Here is a 27,867-nt window from a genome sequence, read left to right on the forward strand (position 1 = left end):
AACAGCGGAGCTATATCGGCTGCTAGGCCGCTTGTTTGTATTTTCTGTCAGGTTCTATTCGCAGCAATTTTAAACTTTGAGGAAATTCAGATCAGTAGTGTGCTTAAGTCTCTGCAAAGGACTGATATTGCATTTTATGGAAGGCATCAAGAGACTTAAAATAATATTAAGTATTTTAATGGGCTCATTCAAAGGCAGTCATAGGGTATCTCATAAAGGGTAGTCATCTGTATTTATGTCAGGGTATACATTTCACATGATACCAAGGATTTAGTCTTTTGTGTCTTCGATATTTGCTGAATCAAACACAGCTTGTGTTTTGCATAGCAGCGTAAAATATTTATGTATTTCCATGATATGACATAAAGACAGGGTATTAAGATTCCACTGAACAGGTATTCCAGTATTCTTGACAGGGATAGAGGACAAACAGTATTCCCACTGTGAAAGGTGAGCCAGCAGTGATTTTGTCCAAAGTTTAATAATTGCAAGGTCGAGTAATCAATGGATCATTCATGATAACTCTGTCAATTTATTATTCTTTTATAAGATTTGTAAACAAAAGTGTTTTTTTTTCAAATCCGGGGTAGGAGTAGATCCTGTCAACTCAAGTGGCTAAATATCGCTGTCCAGTCGCTCTGATGTTTTGTGTATGGGTTAGCATGGATGACCTCAGTCAGATTTGTTCATATTGTTAACATTTTAGTTACATTTTGATTGTGACGACCTTGAAATATGGTTATCATTCTTGGTCAATAATTAATATTTGACAGAATGCATCGTATGAGTGATTTTTCTTTCTTTCATCTGACCTGATCTCACAGAGCTGTATCAACTGCTTGTTGGTTGGTTTGTCCGTATTTACAAACTCCAGTGTACTCTACGCCAATCTACTTACAAAGAGCAGTGTCAACTTGTGATACAAACTCCTTAGGTAGTCCACTAAGTCATTGTATAACAGTAGTTGTCAGATAGTCAATATTGACACTGTAGTATGCCACAGATAACTACAGATAATGAATCATTGTCATTTTAGGGGGCCTTGTTACACGTTTCAGAACAATTGAACATTTGCTGTATCTTGTTCATTCTAATATCGATTGCCACAAAATCCATTTCTGTAAAAAAAATGAGATTGTTAGAGCAAGATCATTTGTTTTTGTGATTTATGAATTTTCACTTTTTGTGCAATGATGAATGAGAAAGAAGTTCAGATAATATTTCAATGTTCAGATTTCAGTTCCTGTAACAAATTATTATCAGTTATGTTGTTCAGTTATTTGTGGTGATCTATTTGACAATGCTGGAATGACGTTAGAGTGATGTGTACGTAAACCCTTCTCATGCGGTATAAGCCTCTATGCAACTCATGATTGTAAAGCACACAGATACACAAAGAAGGTGGAACAGATGGTGTCATGTGGCTTTTATACATGCTGCACACTGGTATAGGATTTTCTTTCACTGAGTAAATGTACTTATTTGATTTTCCATGACTGCGTTTACACTGAAAATGCTTTGTTCACTGTGTCTGTGTGTGCAAATTTACACCAAATTATGATTTTGAAATCCCCAATGAATGACACAGTTGACACGTTTGTAGATGCTGGTATCAAAAAAGTAATTTGCAAAAATAACAAAATTACATCCTTATTGGCATACTTAAATGAAAAATAAAATCATTTAGCTCACAAGAAGTCATGCTTAACCAAAATTTGCTGCTTATTTATTGAATTTTACACAAAACTATTTTGTCTGTATTCTTGAGGGGATGAGAAATAAATATATCGTGTGATACTAAGTGTATTTGATCACAGTGTAAGTGTTTGAGATGACCCCTAGGTCAGGTCACAGCCGTAAGTCATACCCAGGTAAATAGGGAGTGATAGACTTTGAAAAGAAAAAAGCTTCACTTTGACAAATTAGTCAATGAAAAAAAATTCATACGGAATACTCCTGTTACCAAAGTATGACATATTAGGGGTGTTAAGTGTCTCCGTTTCACAAGCGTATATGTAATTTGCTCGGCTGATGTTAAATATAAAATATCATAGGGTAACATGAGGCTGCCTGAGGGGTGGTGTGTACTTTAAACTGTACATTTCTTTATCCTAATAGTAATCAAGGTATTTGCCAATAACACATCTAGAGTCCATTTGAAGTGTTCTATTGACATTGGCTAATCAGCTTGCAGCATTCCTGGTCTGTTCTGTAATTGCCACCATCACCCCGTCACTTCAGGGATTGGCCTTTTGTTGCCGACACTCTTAACGGACACCGACCAAATGCGTGATTGTTCACGTAATTGATAGCAATACACACCACTGCGACAGATTTGTGGGGCTGCCAACAAAGATATTGTCTTTGTCGTGGAGACTTTTTGCCTTCACAAGGTATGTGGCTTTGTCGTTTCTGAGTTGAGATTGTTAAGAAAGTCATGCTTTTAGCAGAGGGAAATAATCAAGTAGGTTTGTAAATGTGAAATTTGATTTTCTTCCAGGCGACTGGCAAGCACTCAGGGAGAGATACGCATTGGACCAAGTCATCAAGCCGTTCTTCCAGAACAAAAACCCAAAACGGAAGCGAGGAAGACATGAGTTCAACTCAGAAAGAAGAACTGATATGGAAACCCACAGTCAATGACTGTGACTTAATGATGTATTTAAGAGCCGCAAGGTAAGTTGACCTTTGACCTCACAAGAGAACCATTCAGCTAGAACTACATTGAAAACACTTTTGTTCAGGCGTTTGTGTTGAAGCACTTTGACCTTCGACATCAGTAGATTGTGTCAAAGGTCATGAGAGCTGTTTCCAATCACTTCTCAACTCAAGAAAGCTGCCGTAACATTGTGGTCACAAGGTTATATAGCTTCACAAATAAAAAAGGAAAATGGGATTTTAAATCATGAAATAAAAATCAAATGTGATATGACTGTGTGCTGTTGGAATGCTAGTCTCTTTAAAAGCTGATGGTGTGGAAATGTACAAGATAACTTGTGTTGAATACCAGAGTAGTGTAATAAAAAAATCCATAAAAAGGGTAGAATTTTATGAAAATTTTTGTATGCTGTTATTAGAGCATTTTAAACATGTCATGCATTGTTTTGAAGATGACTAGCACTTACAGTGTATCCTGTATGTGATAATATTTAATTTTTGTTTGGTATTCCATGAAACTCTTAGTGCAAAAAACGTTTCCTAGTATGTAATAATAATAATAATAATAATAATAATAATAATAATAATTATTATTATTATTATTATTATTATTATTATTATTACAACAATAGCAATTGGTAAAAAGGGACATGCAGATAACTAACATCCAGTGAACAAGTTTAAAAACTTGTGTCATCAAGAAATAACCAGATATGAACTGTAAATGCTCACCTGTCTCATTATATATGTATATTGCAGTTATGTGTAAATTTGAACCTTTGCCACATGTTTGCAACTTCACTGAAAGTATTATGATCAACATAATGATTAAACTCTATAGATCATTAAGTATTCAAATACGCAATTAGCTGAAATAGAAATAATCAATTTGTTTGACTGCTGTCATTGTATCACCTCTTTATATAGCAAGTGTAATTGCCTTTGGTCAAGTCCTTCAAACTATATATTCCAAACTTTGAATACTCATTAGATATGCAAACTATAAATTAGCTGACATGAAAACTTAAGTGCGAAATGACTTTCAATATTGGTATAACCTGGTATAATCATCAATATACATAGCATGTTATGCCAAGTTTAATCAAATAAATCCGAGTATATATCCCATAATTAGGAAAGTTCATTAAATACACAAATTAGGAACTGGCTGAAAGAAAAATGCTAATGCCTTGCATAAATGTTAGACTACATAATAGTATCTTTAATGTACATAGCAGGTTTCATCAATTTTGGTCATGTAAATTCAAATATATATCCCTAATTTCAAAATTCATTAAATATGCAAATTAGGAGCTTGATGAAGTAAAAATGCTTATGACTTTCAGAACTTGTCAGTATCATGTAGATATCTTTAATGTACATAGCAAGTTTCGTCAACTTTGGTCTAGTCAATACAGATAAATATCCCTGATTATGAAAGTTCATTAAATATGCAAATAAGGAATTGGCTAAAGTTCAAATGTGTAATGACTTTCAATAATGTTCTATCATAGTATCTTTAATGTACATAGCCAGTTTCGTCAACTTTGGTCTCGTCAATTCAGATACATACCCCTAATTAGGAAAGTTCATAAAATATGCAAATTAGGAATTGGCTGAAGTAAAAATGCTTAATGATATTTAATAATGTTCTATCATAGTATCTTTAATGTACATAGCAAGTTTCATCAATTTTGGTCATGTAAATTCAAATATATATCCTTAATTTCAAAAGGTCATTAAATATGCAAATTAGGATTTGGATGAAGTAAAAATGCTTAATGACTTTCAATAATGTTAAATCATAGTATCTTCAATATGCATACCAAGTTTTGTCAATTTTGATCCAGTAAATTCAGATAAATACCCCTAATTAGGAAATGTCATTAAATATGCAAATTAGTAACTATCTTTCACGTCATCCCTTTAATAACTTTCACAGCTGATATATCTTGATGTGATCAACATTTGTAGCAAATCTCATCAAATTGTGTGCAGTCGTTCTCAATGTATATCAGTTTTTTCTAAAATCATTAATTATGCAAATGAGCAAAAAGTAAGCAAGCCACACCCACCAAAAACTAATCAGTTCTTGCCATTTGCTAACTGAATCTATGTACCAGATTTGATTCAGATGTGATGAGCCGTTTTTGAGATATTGAGCCCACAGACAGACAGACAGACAGACAGACAGACAGACACACAGACAGACAGACATCGCTGCGACATATGCTCACGTGTGTAAACACGTGAGCAAAATGATAATTTGAAAATCAACACCAAACTGTATCCTCATAAAGGAAATTCAAGGTATAGCCAGAGTGTTGTGAAGGCAGTAGTTGCCTAGTAAATTATATCCCAGTTCCACAGCCATTTTATGGCATTTCCAGTGATCAGATTAATGTACTCCATTCACCCTTATCCTGCCAACCTATCACTTCCCCACCCGCCAAGTCTGTAAAACCCAGTTATATTTTCACTGTCTTCACATTGTATGGTATGGCAGGTTTGACAACAGGATTGTAACAGAGTTCTCAGTCAACCACCAGTGTTTTCAAATCTTTGTTTAACTGTTTAGATGTAATGTTACTGTGTGGGTCAAATATTCAATGAATAGTCCATATGCAGATCAAATATTCAATGATCAAGCCATGGAGGTCAAATATTCAATGAACAGTCCATATGCAGGTCAAATATTCAATGAACAGTCCATAATGCAGGTCAAATATTCAATGAACAGTCCATAATACAGGTCAAATATTCAATGAACAGTCCATAATACATGTCAAATATTCAATGAACAGTCCGTATGCAGGTCAAATATTCAATGAAATGTCCATATGGAAGGTGAATATTCAATGAACAGTCCATGTAAGGGTCATGTATTCAATGAACAGTCCATATGCAGGTTAAATATTCAATGAACAGTCCATAATACAGGTCAAATATTCAATGAACTGTCCATATGCAAGTCAAATATTCAATGAACTGTCCATATGGAGGGTGAATATTCAATGAAAAGTCCATATAAGGGTCAAATATTCAATGAACAGTCCATACACAGGTTACAGCAACAGAGACATTCTGTTGTGCAAGGAATCCATATATTATGTTGTCTGAATAGACAAACAGTGCGTAGCGTTTGTCATGTCTGGAAATAAATATGCATCTCTTCTTCACACAGGAGTATGGCTGCGTTTGCCGGAATGTGTGACGGTGGATCGGCTGAAGAGGGTTGTGAAGCAGCATCAAAAGATGACACAACAATCAATGCAATGAATATGGTATGTATTCTTATCCTCCATCTGCTCCTGGTATTTTGTTAACCTGCTCACCCGTAATTCTCTGTCAACAGGTCCACAGTTGCCATTGACAACAAGTGGTTTGGACCAAACAAAAGTGGTGAAAAGGGTGAAGATTTATTTTTTACTAGTCATGTTTATCATTTCTCAAAGCCTATCAGGGTGCAGAATAATACTTCAAATTATACTTTGATATTTTGATTGAGGGGAGCAACAGCCATATTGAGATTCAAGGAGGACAGCTTTCCTTTTGAGTTAAGCCTTTGAGTGGCTGAATTTCCACCAAAATTTTAGGGTAACATTTTACCAGTTTTTGAGAATTTTTCTGTAATATTTTTGATAGTTTTGGACCAATTAGACATCATATTTTATTTGGTACAGTTCTTTATCAAAATTTTGGCAAAAATCTGAAAATTTTGACGAGAGCATATTTTATAAAGGTGAAAAAAGTTTACTTTGGTGCCCAAAGAGTTAAGCTATCTAATTTTGAGCAAATTTTCACTACGTTTGCCCTATTTTGATATTCGTTTATCCATTAAGACATGTCGCTTTCCAGTAATACCCAAAGTAAACAGTCAGGAAGTTTTTGAATAATTTCAAAATCAATATCAGGTTGTACTGACTATTTGCAAACAAATTTGTACCTGCGACTTCGCCGAATCAGATATTAATTTCACTTCAGTAAATAGAAGATTTTACAATCTGTGTGGGTCTGTATATGGAAGTACATGGTTTGAAATTGAACCATTGAATGCTTTGAAAACATTGCAAGTAATGACTTCCCTGCATCCAAAACTATAAATTTTAATAATATTAGTCAAGGCTTATCTGGTAGTGTTCACTGGCTACAGGAGATTCTGGGACAAAAGGTATGTTTAACACAGGTGTATCGAGTATTAGGGAACTGAATAAAACAGCGTGACTCAGGTCTTAATTGAACCATGTGCAGAATTGTGACGTGTCAGTATTTTCCAAGATTTAATTGAACAATTGGACTGTTGTATGTTACATATTTTAAGCTTTCATAGGAAAAAAACGTCTGGAACATTCAACAGTCGCATGTTTCATGAGAAATGGATTATTTACAAAACTATGAAATTTTACAAGATAATATTTGACACATATCAAATGCCACATGAAAACTTTTGTACACAGAGTTGTTTTTCACAATTATAACTGGAGTCATGTCTGGACAATGAGTCTTGAATCTTTTCTGTATACCGTCTGTCATGGTCTAATTTAATTTGTCTGAGTATTCATAAAAAAAAAATTAAAATTATTTACAATTCATCAGTGATTTATTTGATAGGCAATCGATTTCAAGAAATCAAATTTCATCGAGATGTCAGCAAATGCCCTGGAGAGAGATTTAGAGGTCCCCTGTAGATTGTCCTGCTTCTTTGATCAGGAAGTGACCTGTGTGTTTGACATTGGGAAGGGGAAACAACGTGGTCACACAGAGATAGAACTTGTACATTTGTGTGGGGAAATGATGTCATGGTAGAGAGGTGAATCACTGTAATGGATGGCTGGACAGGGGGAATACATTGTGGTTCTACTGCACACCAATTTATGTCCATCAATACCCACACATAGTGGTCAACCTACACCATAGAAAATCCTGGATTTCAGTCTTAGATATACATTCTACATACTAACATAGTATTGTAAATGAAGTGAGAAATCTTTCTCTTTCCTGTTGAATAGCTTGCTGTCTTTAAGAAACGATGTTGAAATGATTGCAAAAAGCATGGATTTCAGATCATTGTGTGCTGTTTTTGAATAGAGAGGAGTAGTCTGTTTGTCTGCTGTTGTCTCATTGCTGTTTCAATTCATGTTTTGTCTATATACTTGTTCACCAGCTCCATACCAACCAGTATGACACAGGCAGAGCATTACAGGCCTTGGTGAAGTGTCCACTACCAAGATCTGTTGATAAGAAATGGACAGATGAAGAAAATGTAAGTAGAACACTAAGATTAAAATCTATTCTCAGTTATTTTGAAATTCATTGTAAGCCCATGATGACTCTGAAATGAACTTAAAATCTAGCAAGTTGTTTTAGATACAGCTGTGTGAGTTACCATAACAATCACTCTGTAAGTGTCTTTAATACCGTGTCAACTTCATGATCTGTGTGCATATGTGCATTCTAAACTTGTTGGTTGAGAGCATCACCTGATCAAGTTATGTAGATCACATGCATGATGTATACTTGCCTAAAATGAAACAATCTCATGCTGTCAGTGTTTTGTTAAAAATATTCAGTTATGCAAATGTGTAAGTAATAAAAATATGGCAATAACCATTCACCAGTTACAAATATTTGTACATCAAGAATCATGCATTTTATGAATGAAGAAAGTGCCGATGTTTTTTTATAGTTTCTTGCTTGTGTACATTGTTTTGTATCTGTACAGTAATCTGTCACACCTCTTCATCAAAATATATGCGAGAGCTTGAAAATTTTAGTTTAATCTGAATATGTGACATTCTGCTTGGATTTGTAGAAAAAATGTAAAAACCGGCTGATATTGATATCAATGGATTATGTTGTATCACTTTCACTTGTAGTCCGAGCAAATTCATTATCATTTATTCTGTGATCAGTAACGTGATTCAAATGCCTCAGAGAAACATTACTGTAAATAGACAGCGTGCAAAGAATTGGCTATGCCAGCCAGTCAAATATATACAATTATTCATGTTGAATTCTCTGATATTTGAGCTCCGAATCCAAGGAGAAGGAAGTTTCAATGGTTGTTGACAATCAGTAGAATTTTGATTCAGTAGAAGTGGAATTTGTGAGATACCACTAGAACTGAAATCTACACATCTGTCGTTCTCGTCCCAAACACTATACCATTCCATATCTGTGCTAATCGGTGCAGCAATATACTGGCACTGTCATTCATAAACAGACAATGAAAGGTTTCTGGCTTCATGTATAATAAACCAGGAAATAATAATGTAAGGATAGGTTCTAGACTAGTGACAAAACCAGGAAAATGGAAAGATAGTTTCTTGACTATAATGGAATGCTCATACACTGTTTGATCTAGCAAAGAGATCAAACACTTCATGCCTTCTGCTACCTTGATATAGACACTCTTGATGAACATTTCATTCATATTATGAATAAAAAACATTTTATCCATATTATTTTTGAAAGAAAACAATACGGCCATATATCCCTTCATGACACTCAGCTGACGATATGCCAGACTCTCAGACTATGAATACAAACATAGGCCACATATTCCCCTGTATTGACTGCACCAAATTTTAGTTCTCTGTTGTTCATACTGCAATATTTTTGACAGCCATATTGTGCATACCCCCTATGTCTGTACAGAGTTTATTGTTTCTGTATACCACCTAAGCTGATGTAAAATTGAATGTTTGCAGTTATACATCACCTTTAGGTCAATACAGCATTTGTCATTAAACAGTTGCAATCATAACTTTTATGGACTCGGTGAAACCAATAATATAAATTGCCTGAAAAAAAATTCATCCCACTGAAAGCTAAATTTTTCCCAAAATCAGAATATCACAAACTCCAGTATAAGTAGAAAAAGACTTTTAAAACTATTCAACTGAATGGTTTTTGAAATATGAACAGTAAAGGTTGATCGGAAAGCTTTGAAAATATGTCTAAGTTTACTTGGTAAAAGGATATTTCCAACCATCTTTGAATCAGATCTGAAAGAATATTCCCTCGTAGGCCATCACATTAAGGCAAGTTCTTTTCAGAAGAGCTAAATATTTTGAATGCACCAGATTGCACCAGAGCCCTGCAGGTCTTTTGTGTGGAAAATGGTTTTCTGTTTCCATAGAGGTGTGACGTAAAAGTATTGAATGAATATGGCATTACATTATTCAGAATGTCTTTTGTCAAAACTGAATCCAAGTGTTAAATCTTGTAGAGTGTCTGTGTTAGTAAATGATTTGTGTTTGCTTGCAATCATGTATATGATAGTCTGTACATGTACATCAGAGACACTAAACACTTCTTATTGAGCGGCCCCCTGGTCATGAAATGTGTCTGTTTTCTATCTGCTGTGAGAATGCTCTATGTTTGCAAGGCCATTAAATTTGTATTAGCTAGACTAGATTTGCTGCAAGGCTAGAACCACATGTGTCATCAAAGAACGGAGATATTTAACAAACTGACTTTAAAAGCTTCCGTCGATATTGATGCATTAAAGTCCAGGTTTCATTGGTTTCAAGCGGCATTTTGTACTGTAATCTTGACTTGTACTGTAATCATTTAGTTTGTGACTATCTGGTTCCATTCATTTTGTTATTTTTCCGAGTCAACCTGTTTCTTGGAAGTACCTGTTTTCTTAATTTTGACCATTTGCAATGAGCATTACTATTATATTAGTTATTCAAAATGGCCGCCATCCCTACATTAATTTTTCGGGGGAAACTTAAACTTTCAATTTTCACAAAAACAAGCCAGTAAAAAGTTTACTTATTCCATGAGCTTCAAAATGAGCCTCCCACAAGTGGTAGAATAGAAAAGTATTGTGAAATTTTGAGAGGCTGAATATCTGTCCCAAAGGTACATTCTAACTTAACCCTTTCACCCCCAGTTTCCTGTATACAGGTCCAACTTTACCATAGAAAACAATGGATTTGGGACAAACCATGGTGGTGAAAGGGTTAAAGCTCCACTAGCTGTATCTCTTTGCATTTATTTTCAAAAATATGGTTTGAAATCAAAGGCAATATGTAACGATGCTGACAAAAGTGTTACCACAGAACATTTTTCAAACATTGGTGACACATTCAGAACTTAGATTTTAACAACTAAATGATTTACAAGTTGCAACTCAAATAAGGCTGCCACTAATATACATGTTCAAAAATTTTATTTAACCCTTTGAGCACCAAAGTCAATTTTTGTTGCCGTTATAAGATATATCCCTGTCAATTCTTTGAGATTTTTGCTAAAATTTTGGTAAAACCTGTAGCCGATGAAATGTGGTGTCCATTTGGTCCAAAATTATTAAAATATTATAAAAAAAATTATGAAAATAGGTAAAATGATGCACAAAAATATTCTGGTAGCAAAAATTACAGCACTCAAAGGGTTAAAGGTATACTGTCACCTTTTCCAATTTTGCCACAGTTACCATGGAAAGAGAAAATCTAACCAATCACAGATTTTAAGCGGGTGGCCGCTTTTAAAAACAGTGCCCTCACATGGGCATTTTGAATACCAAGGAACGCCTCTTTGACCATATATGGGCATATTTAGATTACAGGTGACTGTATACCTTTAAGTGACCAAATCCATCACCAAGGATTGAAATAGTGACATTTACAAAAATAGTATGTCTTAATACCGGGAATCCAAAACTTCTCCCCAAAAATTGGAATGTTATTTAGGTATTATTATTTGCTAAAAAATCAGCCAATGGAGCTTTAATAAATTTCTAGTTCAACCGACAACTACAGATCTCCTTCAAGTTCAAGTTATTGATACATAGACCATTTGACTTATTTGGTCATTATAGCTATTAATTTCAATTTTTAGAAATCAAAGTTTAAACTAAATGAGATGTGTGCAATATTATTTCTGTGTACTGTGTACTATACAGGTGTTAAATTCACCTTTAAGCTGACCAAAAGGTTTCCACATCTGTATGTACACAACATATTTTAACCTGATCACCACATTCCCTGTAAGCAGGTCCACATTCACTATTGATAACTACTGGTTAATAGGCAAACCATATGAAGAGATGCAGACTCAAATTATAATTCGTATTGCCATACTTACTGAAATGAGTAAACTTGAGATTTGGTGCTTTTTTTCGTTCATATAGACTAAATCGCATGGAAAAAAAATATGAAAAGTTCATAGAGATGAGAAATATGTAGAATCACATCACTTGTAAAGGTGTCAGCTGAGTGGCAGTTGACTGGGGAAAATGACTTTCCGTATAATTTTAATTCTCAAATACCCACTGTAGAAATAACATGGCATATAATTTAGATGGATATCACAGGAAGGAGACTTCTCATTGATGACTACTGATGTAAGTTATGAAGTATAGCTGTTGCAATTATTCTCACACGCGTCATTAAACATTAAACAGACGTTTCAAAAAAAACCAGAAAATCTCACAGCGTATTTATTGTCTGAGAATAAAATGGTCTATAACATCACCAACTTCACAGCCTCCTAACTACAAAGCCATTAAATCCACATCTGAACAAGATGAAAATCTTATTAGAGTTTGATAATGAAAACTGACTCAATAATAGATTTAATGTCTTATTTAAGCTTGATTAATATTGCGGCATCAGCCTTGAGGAATTAAAGCTTTTCTACCAGGAATTGTGGAGCCTGTCTCATTAAATCAAGAACTCACCTCAATGGGGACTCAGTCAGGGGGTTGTAAAATTGTATTTGTGTATAGCTCAGTCTTGTCCATAGATTTTATTTCCACATTAAATGTACTTGCCTTGTAGATATAAAAATGAGAAAAAAAGTACAAAATAAAATAACGTATTTATCTGTACTCCATACCATGATTGCTCAATATCATTGTGAAATTCTCCATCACAAAATACACTGATTTTTTTCTGTCTTATCTTTTCATATTGCTTTGGTTTCAACAGCAGTAGTTGAAGCAAAGCATTGCGTTGCTGGAATTGCTAACACATACTTCAGTCTTTTCTGGAATTTGCTAACAGCTGTCGCCAAATGTGTTAATTCTATTGCGGTATTTTAACGATTATAGTAACAACAATGTCATTACATGAAATGTGCCACTCTTTCAGAAACTAAGCCAGTGTCTCAGCAAAAGGAGGTGTTTAATAAAATCTTTTACAAGCTTATTAAAAACCACAGTTGCCAGCAGATATTGTAATCTTCACTTCAGAGTATTTGCCTTTTTGTCACAATATGCATGACCCCAAGATTAAGGCTGATGACCCCTTGACCTCTGACCTATCCCAGTGAGACCATAATGTTTAAAGTTTCCTGACATGTGTTTCAGTGACTTTGACAAGATACAGAATCAATGTTTCATTCTCTAGTTTTGCATCCTCTTGCTTGTAATGATAACAAAAAATAGTTATCCACTTTGCAGTGCACAGGATAATTTTGTTAGCTAAATAAAGGAATTGGAAGATTCATTTTACAAGACGTTAATAAACACGGGATCTGGTTTTGAATGAATGTTTTGTAATTGAATTCCTGTCTTGCCATGAACGCTTTGGAAGGTGGTGCGTATCAGTGTCAACACTGTGACCTTTTTCCAGGATAGCTTACTCGATAGGGGATGCTGTCAGCCTTGTTGACTCATATGAAGGCAATATCGATAAGTGGATGAAAGATGTTGGAATTACTATCATGATACAAATATTAAATCTAACAGCCTGTAATTCTAAGTACAGGGTGACAAGCTTTCCTTGTCATAGTCTCTGACAAGCTGCTACATGGATAATAACACTGCATTCCTTGATCGGTGGATGTTGCTGCATATTTCACTATATAGGTTTCATTATATACATGGCTCGTCAACACATTCACCGTAATTAAAAATGCCAAAATGAGAGGTTATTGAAACATTGAAACTAATTCCAGTTTCATTATATCTAATTACAGCTTTCATGTAAATTAAAGTGTTGCATTTCATCATCTGAGGTCTTAGCCACTCTTCCATAGGCAATTCAATAAATCATTTCTGGTATCACATTTTTATAGTTTTGAAAAAATAGCATAAATGACAACTATTTCTTCTTTTCTAAGTACCACGTTATTAAATTCACATTATAGTGTGATTTCATGTTTCTTTTACTGCGTTTGAAATTAAAACCCTGTCTGCGCAATCCTTTGGCTGATGTGTAGTGTTTTGTTCTGCTGAGAAGCCATACTGTGGATTTAGAAGCCATATTTGAGAGCAGCAACCAATCTTAGTAACAGGTGACATCTTGCAAAGCGGCCGACTCCCTGCCTTATCATTTCATACGCTCTCTTTCAGTCCTGATTGGAATCCATGATAGCAACAGTGTAGGCTTTTTCGTAATTAAACTTATCAAAATACCATTTTCTCATCAACAGCATCGCCATAAATTACGATACTGAGGTGGCAGTTTGCAGATAGTACAAATTGTGTCTTTTCATCCTGTCAATCAAAGTGAATCTGTTTCCTCTGCACACAAAAGAAAAGAGATTTTCAGAATACTAGAAAACGTGACACAATTATGGTCTGGATTTGATGATTTTGAATCACAGACTTCAAAAGTATTAAGTATTTCCCGTTATTAGATGATGTGAATTTAACATACTTTGCCTTGCTTTACCGACTTCTTCAGACCATTTATTTAAAAATTGGCTCTGTTTGCGTATATTAGAGAAATTCCATGATTTTTTTGACAGCTATAATTCTCATCGGAAATCAGCTTTCTAGTCTTCAATAATGTGTCTGTAAATAATTGTGGAAGTACTATAACAATGTACAAACTATTTTAATTTTGCAGGGTGGGTATGAACTGACTTGATTGTGAATATTTCTTATCTTTCTGTGGAGTAATCTATATTCCTATATAGTCCAAACTGCTCAAAAATTGTGATTCAGGATGATTGCATGAAATTGTACATTAATATATTTCTTTATTTACTCTGAATTCTCAACAGTGTCTTATATTTTCACAAAATGAAATGAACAGGAGAAAAATTTCTGTATTTAGAATGTTTGAATTGGTTCAGAGGAATAATATGATGATCTTGTGGTATCTTTTGTGAGTTGGTCATTGGAAAAATTACACTTCATATTTATGTAGACATAGTTTCCTGTATGCTTCCTGAAAAAAGCGGTTTCGAAATACAATACACAGATCACAAATTCATCCCTAGGTATATGAAGAATGAACTATTTTGTCACAATGTACACCACTTGCACTACTTCATGTTTTCAGTATTTGAATATTTTTCTCTACTTCTTATTTCCTACAGAAACGGTTTGTGAAAGGGCTTAGACAGTATGGAAAGAATTTCTTCCGGATAAAGAAAGAACTGCTACCTCACAAGGAAACAGTAAGTGATCATTTCAAGATGATTCAATGGTTTATGGATATTGAATGCATGACTAGGGAGTGTTTTAATATCAAACTGAAACACACAGGCACACAAATCACGCTCACACTTAGCACAGTTTTACAGACATGGCTCCTGTATTCATCATTTACATTAAAAGACAACTTCAACTTGATCAGTTAAACAGTGTAGTGATATCGTGGGGCTGATTTCTGTAATGAGTACAACTGTAATGCTGCATGACGATACAAGTATATCCCAGAATGACAATTTTGTAGATGTTTGAGTTACATACTGCTCATATGAACACTACTATTCTAATGGTTTTATATAATTGTGGAAAGATTTTTTCAAGGTGATTGTTGGAGTGAGAAGTTAATCTTTTTTTTGTCAATGATAATGTGACTTGGTGATCAAGAGTCACTGATACACCGCTTTTGTTTCACTCTCATTGTTGAGTGGTTTGTCATTGTATTCATTGCTAGTTGATGTTACAAAGTGTCATTAGTTGTTTTTGTGTAACAAAAACTGTTACATTGTAGTTGTAAGTAGTTGATATAATACAAGCATTGTTACACTGTTGCAATGGGCCTATGATGTTTTAAAAAGACTGGTACTTTGTTGTCAAAGTGCACTTGTTTATTTGTTGCAAAAAAAACTGCTACATTTTTGCCATCTCTATCTGTGATTGTTGTTTGTCCAGAACTTGTTACTATGTTGCAATTGGTTGTTGATATGTGTGATAGTAACTGTAGCAGTCTAGTATTGTACATGAATTTGTTTCCAGACATAGTATCAGCACTTTATGTGGTGACAGCTGGAACCATTGCTACTCACCCTGAAACCATGCTGATACAGCTTCACTGTGTAACACACTTCAATTGAAAATCAAGGCATGACTTGAATTGCCTTCAAACAACAAATGTAGCAAATGTTAGACCACAGTATTGGTCTGTCATTCGACTCAATAATGGTTTATAATAATAGATACAATGGTAAAAGCATCCGCCAGAGTGATTTTTGCATTTTAGTTACTTTAAGGTGAATAGATACATTTGCACTGTAATTACAGTGTTTATTTTGTCACTGATCTACCACAAAGTGATTTCAAAGTGTACATTTATCCTCATGAAAAATATTCTGTGCTCTATCTCACTCCCTCTGGGTTTGCAAGAAAATTTACCAGGTTGAGGTGCACAGAGGGTCTTTTCAAATTTTGACAATGGATTTATCTTGGCTTTTTGTTAAAATAGCATCCAGCAATTTAATTTTCAATGAAGTCTCAGTGGAAATGTCTCATATTTCAGAGTAAGAGTTACTGCATTCAGGTTTGTTCACAGTGTGATAAAAAACGCATCTGCTACAATGCTGCAACATTTGACATCGCATGCTGTGTGCCAGTTGTGAACCCTTTGCACATCAGCTTGTCCATGTGAATTATTGTTCGGAATTTCTCCAAATCACTTCTTATAGTGTATCTTCCCTTTGGCCTCTATTCCGTATGATTGCATATTCATGGAAAATCCCAGTGATTGATTATGCTCTTGAACTGTGGAACACTTGCTACTAACTCATCCTCTGTCTTTATCACTTCGCCCGTTTTTACAACTCCAAATTGTGAGTTTGCACACTGGCGTTAAAATTTGTTTTTATGGGGTTTGGTTGAAATGATACTCAGTGTGGCTGTTTCAGTGTAATGAAATGAAATGCAAAACAATATGTGATAACTTGTTCTGATAATTCCAAAGCAAACTATTCATTCTTTCAGCCTTTTGTAAATCTCTGACAAACTTGTAAAACAGTCAGGAAAAACAACAAATGAAGATTCTCTATGGTTGCAAGCTGTTGTAATGCCATTACAGATTTTCTAACCTCTTGAATAGATTTGTAGGGTTAGAAATGCAGTGATCCAGTACAGCCTGATAGTTTGCCTGTGGGGCAAATGACCGGTTTTGCTCCATAACTGTCCGTAGTATTCCCAGTTGTGGAATTCTCTTATCCAAGAACGACCCGTCAAATCCTACTAAACTGTCAGAATTGCCCATCAGGATGAGAGTAATTGTCAGTTTAGCTTCATGCAGCAATTTCTTACCATTTCACTGAATCGTAACAGACTTACATGGTAACTCCTTCTAGTTCTAGGCTATGTAGCAAATACATACATGTTAGTAAAAGGCAGTGGCAGACTTGCCAACAAAAGTTCTTCAATCAAAACCATATCCAGGCCTATCCTTGTGTGCATACACGCAGTCACATACATGCATTGATATATACAAACTCAAAAATGCAAGCATATGAAGGCAATGACTGCAACTTATACGTCAGATTTCTATTTATATGGTCAACATTTTTATCGGACGCCTGTTATGGCAAGTCATTAAGTCAGTACTCGTTGTTCTGTGCTATGATGTATCGTTTTCCCTGGCCTTCAGCAATAATATAATGTCTTGTGGAAGAATTTAGGATTTTTGCTGTGTTCATACTGACTGTATCAAACTCAATATTGAGAAGCATTTGTTGCAAGTTATTTCACTGTTCATTTTAGTTTCCACGGAGGTGTGTCCCCATTTTGTGTTAATCTCGCAACTATCATCACTTTCACATTTTAAGGAAAAATATACAGTAGAATATTACGTTAAACTTAATGCAATAAGTGTCATTGAGATTTTCATATTGCTTATGCTGATATGAACATGGGCAAAGTGGTTGCCATGGGAATGGTGGTGTAGAATAACATTTTTTTATCATCACCTGTTAAACCCGTTTTTGTGAAAAGTGAAATGTCATCAGAGATCTATTTAATGATGCACATCTAGTAATTTTACAATGCTTTGTTATTATTTCTTTAATTCCATTATTTTCATCAGTGATCATCCACACCCTTCAGACTCTTTCATGATAGAAATCTCATCATACAAGACTTCAGATGGAAATGAGTGTCAAAAATAGTCCGTGATTAAGAGGAAAGACGAGCCAGCTAGTTTATAGTCGGCATGTACAGTCGCTGTTCTACATGGCTAGTTTAGAAGTGCTTGGTTTTTTTTTCATCCATCAGTCTTGATTCAGGGCAGTGCATCAGAATCTATACAATCCAATTAAAAAACAAATGAAATGTCTGGCTGTGTTTGCTGCACTTTCTCACTCAGTTCCTCGTTGATTGAATGAATGAGATGCAAGGGAAAATAGCTTTGGAATGTGAATGTTGGTTGCCAACAAGCACTGAGAACATATTAGCAATCTGAATCTGTTGGCGTCTTTCTGACTTGATAGACACGCATTCTACTTTTGTCTACGTGATTTTATCAATACATTTTTGAATCATGACAGGTTGTATGATTGATATCACTATTTCCACTATAAAGCATCTTAAAAGATGAAAGTCCGATATTCATCCTCGTTTGCTCACCTGTTCAAAAGGAACATCAAAACTGTAGTCTGTAGACACAGAGATTTCCTGTTTATTGAAACTGCTGTTTCATGAATAGCCGATGCAACACATTATTATGGATTCAGGTTTTGACGGTGTATTTCATTTCAGTTACTGATACAGATATGTATATACTTCAAACGTGCATCATGGGTTATCAAGCGTCATCATTAACATCCTGTATTGCTGTGGATAAATGAGGATATTGTACTGGTCAACAGTACAGAAAATGCAAATCTTGTACAAGTCGGCAGTATTGAACTGAACTCTTGATGTTTGTTGTGAACATAGGACAGAGCTATGTAATACACACCGGTAAATGGGGAAAAATGCTGTTTGCATACAGTATTACCGACAACAACTGTAATGAACGACACATCCATCAAAACAAAATGATGCTTCAGCATAGATACTGATGAAATAATGCACAGTATGATGCTATATTCACATGCATATAATTAGCAACGATAGCAATTGCATCACCATCAGTGGAATATCACATACGTTATTGCATAGTGATGACATCACACACATGAATATTACATGGATCCAAGGCACTATTTTACTGCATCTCATGATGATACAATCAAATGTATATTTTGTGTGCTCTCTTTTGGATTAACATTCTGATTGTGTACCCCATGGGCTTAACTCAAATATTGAAGAAAATATAGGTCCATACACATGTGAACCAGCGCAAATATTCAAAAAAGGTGCATGGTACGAGCGCTACTTAGTGTCACATGTATAGCCTTTTGAAATCGATGGCATTTACACTGTAAATTAATTTAACATTGATATATACACATAGACCTGTTATTAGTGTCGCTGTTGCAATTTATGCTCTCTTCACCTCCATATTTGGTTGAATCCTGTCAAGTTGTCATATCCTTCATTCAAGGGTCTGTGTTGAGGTTAAATGTTACTGGAACCGTGCAATCTAGCACCTGGTGGAACTCTTTATTACCATTACTTTAGAGGGTCAGTTCATCATGGATATTGTTCGCCTTTACTTGTAAAACAGCACATTAATTTCCAGGAATGCACAGCCGTTAAATCATCATCCCATAATACACCATATGGAATATAAGATTGGTAAAAATATAAAACACGATAGGTCCACCTTTTTTGTGCAAGGTTATTATTTATAATTTCATGATGTATGGTTGACGTGTCGGAGAATGACATTCACTTTGCTTGTTGACTGCTGACTGGTCGTTGCAAGTTCCGGATGAACAGGCAACTTATTAGCTAGATTACCAGTGGAGGCAATAGTATGTGGACGCCTCAGGCTATGCATGTACACATGACTGATTCTTTGTGTAAAGTAGGACTGTTAGTTTACATTATTGACTTGCTCTGTCACATGCTGCACAGGCCAGATCACGATTGATTTTTGTGATAGCAAAGTCTGCAAGACACAGCTTGTTTTCAAGCTTGCTGCTTGTTCAGGTAAAACCTGATTGGAATTCACCAAACCAAAGTACCAGTCAAACTATACAGTAAACAGTTTAATGCTATAACTGTGAACTGTGGGAAGCGATGTCGGTAATGATTTAATGTGAACAGTCTTTCCAGTCTTAACATAACAGATGTCTCTGCTCTCTATAGGTAAGATGATCAAGTCACTCATTTGTACGTTTGTTTATAAGTCTACACTTTTGGTGTCTTTTCTGGTGTTTATCTTCATAAATCAATAGTGTTTTAGTGTCGTAACAATGTATATCCTTAGAAACTCACAGTTTTTGCTGTCATAGAAGTGTCTGTCATTGTAAACCAACAGTTTTTGCTCTTTGAACATGTGAAAAGATATCTCTGTACAGAGTTGTAAAGTACTAGTCCCTGTACAGACTGACATCTCTGTTGGTTTATCTTTATAAACCAACAGTTTTTTGCTGTGGTACAAATGTTTTCCTTGTAAACCAACAGTTTCTGCTATTTGTCCAAATGAAATTGGTGTCTTTTCAGGTATAGGGAAAATGCTTGGTTCTCTTTTCTTGCAAATTTGATCATGGGAAACCTCATGTACTCATAAAAAATAAAAACCTGTACCAAACAGTGTAGTGACCTGTATCAGCAAATACAATTCCATGTCTCCATGTCCATGTCTCTTCAAATTTGACAGTTGATCTGTAGACAACAATGATGACAAGCATGGCTGTCAATTATGACTGTTGCAATCACATATTCCGAAAACATTTTGTCAAATTTTTGGAATTTGTTCAAGTAATGTTTCCAGCAATGATGCCTTATTACTGCATGGACTTCAAATTTACAGTGTAATACATTTTAATAGAGCTGCCATGCTTCCAGGGAAAATCCTATTTCCAAATGTCAATTCCTTCCCTCCTTCAGTCCATGATGGAAATAGATTATCAGTATGGACATGTATGTTCAATAAACAGGGATATTGGATTTGGTCATTGTGTGTAAAAATTACCCTGATAGCTAATGTGACTTGTAGCCTGTGGGCAAAATGTCAGACGGTCATGAAAGCTTAGATCCGCCTGTCAGGTTTGTAGGTTGTGTCTTTTTTACCTATCAGATCATAGAGTTGTGGAAGTAAGTGTGTTTATTTACAGAAGGGGCAATGAATAGAATGAATGCTAAATTCAGAAAATTTGAGAAAAATTACACAGCGTACCATGTGACCCTAACCCTCACCCACCAAAATAAAATGAAAAACTTTCAAAGCTTGGTTACCAGATTTATGGCAGGTAAATGGTGTTTTGACAAGATAAATTCAGGGGTCATACTCCGAGGTCAACAGTGTGGAATCCAAATAATGAGACCAATAAATTTAGCCTATAAAGGACTGTTTGAAAATAGCTAACTAAACAAACTGCCATAAATTTGACCCGATAATCACTCCTGCTTAAGTAGTGATTTTCTCCTTAATTCTGTCAATTACAAAACAAAACAATTGATTCTTTGAAGTAACTCAAGTATCGATTCTTGTCGTGAATCCGACCAAAGAGCAGAGCTTACAATGAATTGCAATTGACAGAATGTGAAAAAAATGGCTTTTGTTTTGAGTATATTTTGGAATAGACAGAAACAAACTGACAAAGCTGGCTTGTTGAGTGTGTTTTGGACTAGACAGGAATAGTAGTGAAAGGACGTTTTTAGAAGAACTGACGGAGACATTTGAGCTGACAAAACTTTAAAGAGTGGAGCCAGAGCAACAACAAAGGTGAATTAACTTGAACCGTTAATCAGTGACTGCAGAGCAAGGATTTTCTTAGTTCGGACTTGTTGAAAGTAAAGAAAAGAATCATCATTTTCAAAGAGCTTGAGTCAATAATGACAGGGTACTTCGTTGAGGAAGTCATGTGAAAAGACAGCTAACAAAAAATATACCCCTGTGAAAACTTTTACAAGTCAGCCTTTGTGGAGCGGTGCATTCAAGAACCAACTCCCAGCATGGAATGATTGTGTAGCTCTGATACATCTATTAACGGTGGTAAATCTACCAATGGCGACCTAAACAGGGAATTGACAAAACATTTCAGATCAGTGGTGTAAAGGGTTGTGATTTAAAGCCTCAATGCGTTTCCTTGGTTGAAAACTTCAAGGAGTTGCAAAGACGTCATCTAGCACTGCTGTGGGAGACGACGGATACAGCCCGGAGGTGGCAGCGACTGCAGATTGACTCAAGTGGCAAAACAACCATGGTCCTGAATAGAAAGAATGCAAAGAAATTAGAGAATTAAGGGACAATATTGAGATGTAAATAAGACCTGTGTTCACTGTGCATTGGTTAGATACAGACAACACTTTGAGGTAAAATGCCAGCCCCAGGGACAGATTTTCAGAAAAATGAAACTCTTCTGTATCTTTTTAGGTTTTCACCTTTTTAAACTTGTTGAGTCATTCCAAAATCTTAAGTGATGAGTCATTTTAAAATCTGAAATATAAGTAAGGTGTTTAGACTCTTGATTCCTTTACAATCAAGAGGTCATTTTGAACGTGGAGGTACCATAATATTAATGTAGCCTAGAATCCTATTCCATCCGCTTGCCTCCGTACCTCCGACTCACAGTAGTGGGTCGGAGGTACGGAGGCAAGCGGACGGAATAGGATTCTAGGCTATAATAAATGGTACATGCTATGATTTTGAATTCAATATATCTTAAGTTAAAGGTTATCTTGGCCTGTAACCAGAATGATGCCCAAATATTTCTTTCAAAAACAACAAATAAACATAATAGTTTTCAGTTCAATTGAGCAACGTACTTTCATGAATTTTCATGTTCTTGCAAAATGCTGTCCTTACTAGCAAAGTACAAATGATATAGTTTAGTGACCTCAATTAGTTCAGTTTGGACATATTTATGTTGCAATCCACGCTGTAGACGGTTTCACTATGAACTGTCCACTTTGCAGTGCTTGGCTGTGTCAACACAGCTGCAAAGTCCCTTCTGGGGTAATGCCTACACTCCAGAGATCTTGCCAACGTTGTTCACAAATCAATGCAGACCGACGAAAGGGCCCTATGTAAAAATCGGCGGTTGTCATGACAACCTGTGGTGTTATTTCCCTCCGTTCAAAACAGTGTATTGAGTTGTGAAAACATCGCTTCCCAAAACCAAGGGTCAAGGGTCAATTAGGGAAAAGCATGTTAAGTTTCCATTGAGTGCGGTACAACAACATATCAAATACCAAGCAAATGAAACTCCTTTATTCCTCAATAATACCTCTTCAATTCTGTGGTCCGAGGTTCACATCCTGGATGCCGTAGAGTGCTGTAATTTTTCTGAACAAACTTAAGTTCAACATTTTAACAATATTTATGAATTTTTGTTTAAGATTTTTGGTAATTTTTGACCAAACAGACATCACTTTTCATTGACTACAGTTTTTCATCAAAATTTTGGACGAAATCTGAAAAAATTTGACTGGGGGTTTTATATAAAGGAGACAAAAATTGGCTTTTGCGCTCAAAGAGTTAATTCAACTCATTCACACACAGCCACATAGAAAATACATGTAATATGCTGGTATGATGTAATTTGAGATAACGACATGTAACAGTATTGGAATTGATTTAATACTATTAGCCGAACAATATGGCAATTTGTATTTCATTCCTTTTGTTACAGGTAGTGACAATGTCTGTCTGTTTTCTGTTAAGCCATATCAGGTCAAAGGTTATTTGTAACAGAGGAATACAGGCCTGTGCAATATTAATTATGAATAAAGACATTGGCAACTATAATAAAACATAAAATAGGGAGAGACTTTTAAAAGCATATACTGTACTCAGTTTTAAGTGCCCTGTGTGATACTGCCTGGATAATTTAAGGCTGTGTTGATGTGTTTCAAAACAGGACAGTTGTTATACTGCATAGCACAGTCATCACATCATATGGGGCTGTGTTAATATGTTTCAAAACAGGACAGTTGTTATACTGCCTAGCACAGTCATCACATCATATGGAGCTGTGTTGATGTGTTTCAAAACAGGACAGTTGTTATACTGCGTAGCACAGTCATCACATCATATGGGGCTGTGTTGATGTGTTTCAAAACAGGACAGTTGTTATACTGCGTAGCACAGTCATCACATCATATGGGGCTGTGTTGATGTGTTTCAAAACAGGACAGTTGTTATACTGCGTAGCACAGTCATCACATCATATGGAGCTATGTTAATGTGTTTCAAACATGACAGTCGTTATACTGCGTAGCACAGTCATCACATCATATGGAGCTGTGTTGATGTGTTTCAAAACAGGACAGTTGTTATACTGCGTAGCACAGTCATCACATCATATGGGGCTGTGTTGATGTGTTTCAAAACAGGACAGTTGTTATACTGCGTAGCACAGTCATCACATCATATTGGGCTGTGTTGATGTGTTTCAAAACAGGACAGTTGTTATAATGCATAGCATAGTCATCTCATTTTTTGGAGCTGTGTTGATGTGTTTCGAAACAGGACAGTTGTTATACTGCGTAGCACAGTCATCACATCATATGGAGCTATGTTGATGTGTTTCAAAACAGGACAGTTGTTATACTGCGTAGCACTGTCATCTCATTTTATGGAGCTGTGTTGATGTGTTTCAAAACAGGACAGTTGTTATACTGCGTAGCACTGTCATCACATTATTCTAATCTGGACTAGAATTCATCTTATATATATATATATATATATATATATATATATATATATATATATATATATATATATATATATATATATATATATATATATATATATATATATTATATATATATATATTTATCACATGAACTGGCCTGTATCTTCACCTGTGTGACGTACACCAGCACAGATAAGAAATCCATATTACCGCTGTTGTACGTCATCAACCGGAACTTTTTTCCTGCAATGGTACCGTTCGTACATGTACGTTGCCACACAGACCGATTTGTCGTGATCGATGCCGTGCTCTCATGGCATTTTGACAAAAAGGTGACCCGATAAATCAAGATATGGAAATATAGAAGGCATGTCCAACAACATTTCGAGTCGCTAAAGCTTTAGCTATTCTCGAGAATCGAATGAGGATACTGTCAATCGTTATAATGGGTCAATAACGTCACAGCTCCAGTCGTAAGGCTCAAAGTGGACGTCGTCGTACATGGCGATTGCCAAGCGACGTCGTACCTGGCGATCGAGATAAATGAGTACCGTATAATCTTCAGGAAAGCGACATAGAAGGCACAAGCATAAAGTCATTTTACGAACAACGTTAAATTTCCTTCATCACACAAATTATTCCGTCGTTTCTCGATCGGAATCAAACCTGCAGCATAAGGCTAACAGTGAAAACATAAGCTGTCGACCTACATGCAGCGCCGTAGAATCCGATGTATTTCGAAAGTTGACTCGGACAACACTCACAACAGAACAGAGTTCCCGTCAAGTAACAAAATTGGGAGTAGGCCTACCTACCGGCGAAGACCGGTGACGGCAGTGCCCACAACAACTTAGAAGCCTATACACACTGTGTATCATCGATCTGAAACTTTCGGGCTCGCCAAGGTCGTAAACTTGTGATATTTAAAATCCACAGCATCTCTAAGAATGATATCTACTGTTTCGATCGTGTCGTTGCATTAGTTTCATAAATATAATTGTAAATATCTAAATAACTCAAAATACCATGGTTATCCGTCGCTAGCACGGTGAAAGTCATGTCCGCCGATGGTAGACTTGCCTTGGCATCGGTCTAGCGCGAGACAATGATTGACATGCGCACGTGACCGAATCCGTATGTCTGAGTGGTGGAGATACCATTTCATGTATCAAAAGTCCAGCTTAATTGGATTTATGAATGAAAGTATGCCTGTAAACATTCGCACATCTCCTGGGTGACAGGCCGCTTTACCCAATAAATGAAAGTAATCCGCATAAGGAAAAAACACAAAATCGCGATAAAAATCATGCAATTTGTTACAATAATTTTGATCCATCCACATCAAAGAAAATAAGAAGACTGTTCATGTGATAAATATATAATCCCATGGAATTTTTCTCTGTTTGACGTCATCGTATACTCGTGTTTTTCGCGGAGCCGCACAACTTCTCGCCTTCGGCTCGGAGTTGTACGGCTCCGCGAAAAACACTCGTATACGATGAAGTCAAACAGAGAAAAATACCATGGGATTATATATATATATATATATATATATATATATATATATATATATATATATATATATATATATAATATATATATTAATCTTTACGGCCCTGATACGGGTTTTGCAGACCGAGGTTGTACGGCGGAAGGGCCCGAGCGTGCGAGGGCCAGTACGCCGTACGACGAGGTCTGCAAAACCCGTATCTTGGCCGTAAAGGTTTTATCATATACCTTATTGAACGGTTTGCGATATGTTTCAGTGTTTATCAATAAAATTTTGTTAAAGTTATGGGCGTAAATTAAAAAAAAAACATGAGCCACGCAACTTTGCAGATTAATATGTACGATGTTGGCATTTGTTCTGTTGTGGAACGCGTCACGAGCTTGTTCTATGCGAACGCCCATGTCACTATAGAATGAGCACAGATGAGTAGTTGATCCTGCTCGTTACAATACACTTTCTCAGCAAAACATTGAGAGGAGACTATCAAGCACTTGTTTAAAACCAATTTTGATCGTAATAATATTTGAACTGTCTACAATTTGCTTCAAAACTAAGAGCGAAGCACATAGAAACGGGTTCGAATCTGGCGCTGACGTTCTTTTAATGGAATGTACGTGGATAGCAACGCGTGTAGCAACGACAACGAAAAAGTTCAAAAAAGCGCGCACACTACCTTATTTGGGCAAAGTGTGCCTGGGCGTGATACGGCAACTTATTACACACCTGTAAGAGCGCCTTTTGCCATAGGTTTACATGGGTATGTGAATCTAGGTATATGATATATATATATATATATATATATATATATATATATATATATATATATATATATATATATATATATATATATATATATATATATATATATATATATATTATAATAGGGAAATGCAATTATCTGATAGATTGAAAATAATGAAAATATCAAAAGTTGTTCATTTAGCTACTGTTCCTTTGATATTAAGAGCCATCTGCTTCTTGACAAGAATGGTTTATCTTTCAATGAGGACTAAATTTCTAATCTTCAGTACTGGTACTGTGCCATCAACCATTTTGTTATGACAGTGGGCTGTTTTCCCCAGAATCTGGTATTTTAGACTGTTCGGATGTCATTCTCAATTAAAGTTTAACTTTGTATGTGATATGACTTGTTAATATGACATAGCCAAACAATTGACTCTGAAAGATCTATGTGTCCATACAATCAAAACAACCTACAGCTTGACAGAACTCTCTTTACCTACGGAATTATCTTTATTGGTAATCCACAAAAGTAAGACATCTCTGAAGCAAATTTTTAGGAAACATTTAGTTAGTATATGTGATATATGAGTCAGTGAATCAGTTGACCTTAACAACTGACCTAGAAAGTGTAGCCATCATTGTCAAGGACATCAGACAAGGCAGGCTGTCTAGAGTTCAATATTGCTAGAACACACTGCAGTGTCCCATGTGACAATGAAAGGCTGTAGTACCATGCTAGATTATGATAAATTCAACACTGCGAACTCCCCGTCCTGTACTTCAGCTGGACCTGGTAACTTGAAGCTATCAGGCAGTGTTTTTCTATTGCATGAAAACAGATCCTGTTTGTCCTTTGTAATCAATTATTGCATATAAAGCAACAAATTCAGCCAGAAAACTCTTTTGCAAAGTTCTTCTTATTTGCTACCGGTACACTTCCTAACTTCATATATGTCGTTTTTCATCGTCCAATCAAAGTAAAGTGATGCCAATTTATCATGTTCTATGATTGGCCCATTTGCCTTAACAGTAAGTGTCGGATGCTTTGATTCGTCCAT

The 27,867-nt window shown here is 35.6% G+C and overlaps 1 protein-coding gene across 1 annotated transcript in view; it reads left to right on the forward strand.

Annotated features, from left to right (window-relative positions):
- Positions 1-27,867, forward strand: part of LOC139136531 (arginine-glutamic acid dipeptide repeats protein-like) — a 158,190-nt gene that overhangs the window by 88,571 nt on the left and 41,752 nt on the right. The window contains 5 exon segments of the mRNA XM_070704256.1: positions 2,501-2,579; positions 2,582-2,676; positions 5,843-5,942; positions 7,823-7,921; positions 14,941-15,021. Coding sequence (XP_070560357.1) covers positions 2,501-2,579; positions 2,582-2,676; positions 5,843-5,942; positions 7,823-7,921; positions 14,941-15,021 — 454 coding nt within the window.

This window comes from Ptychodera flava, chromosome 7 (assembly GCF_041260155.1).
Source record: "Ptychodera flava strain L36383 chromosome 7, AS_Pfla_20210202, whole genome shotgun sequence".
Lineage (NCBI taxonomy): Eukaryota > Metazoa > Hemichordata > Enteropneusta > Ptychoderidae > Ptychodera > Ptychodera flava.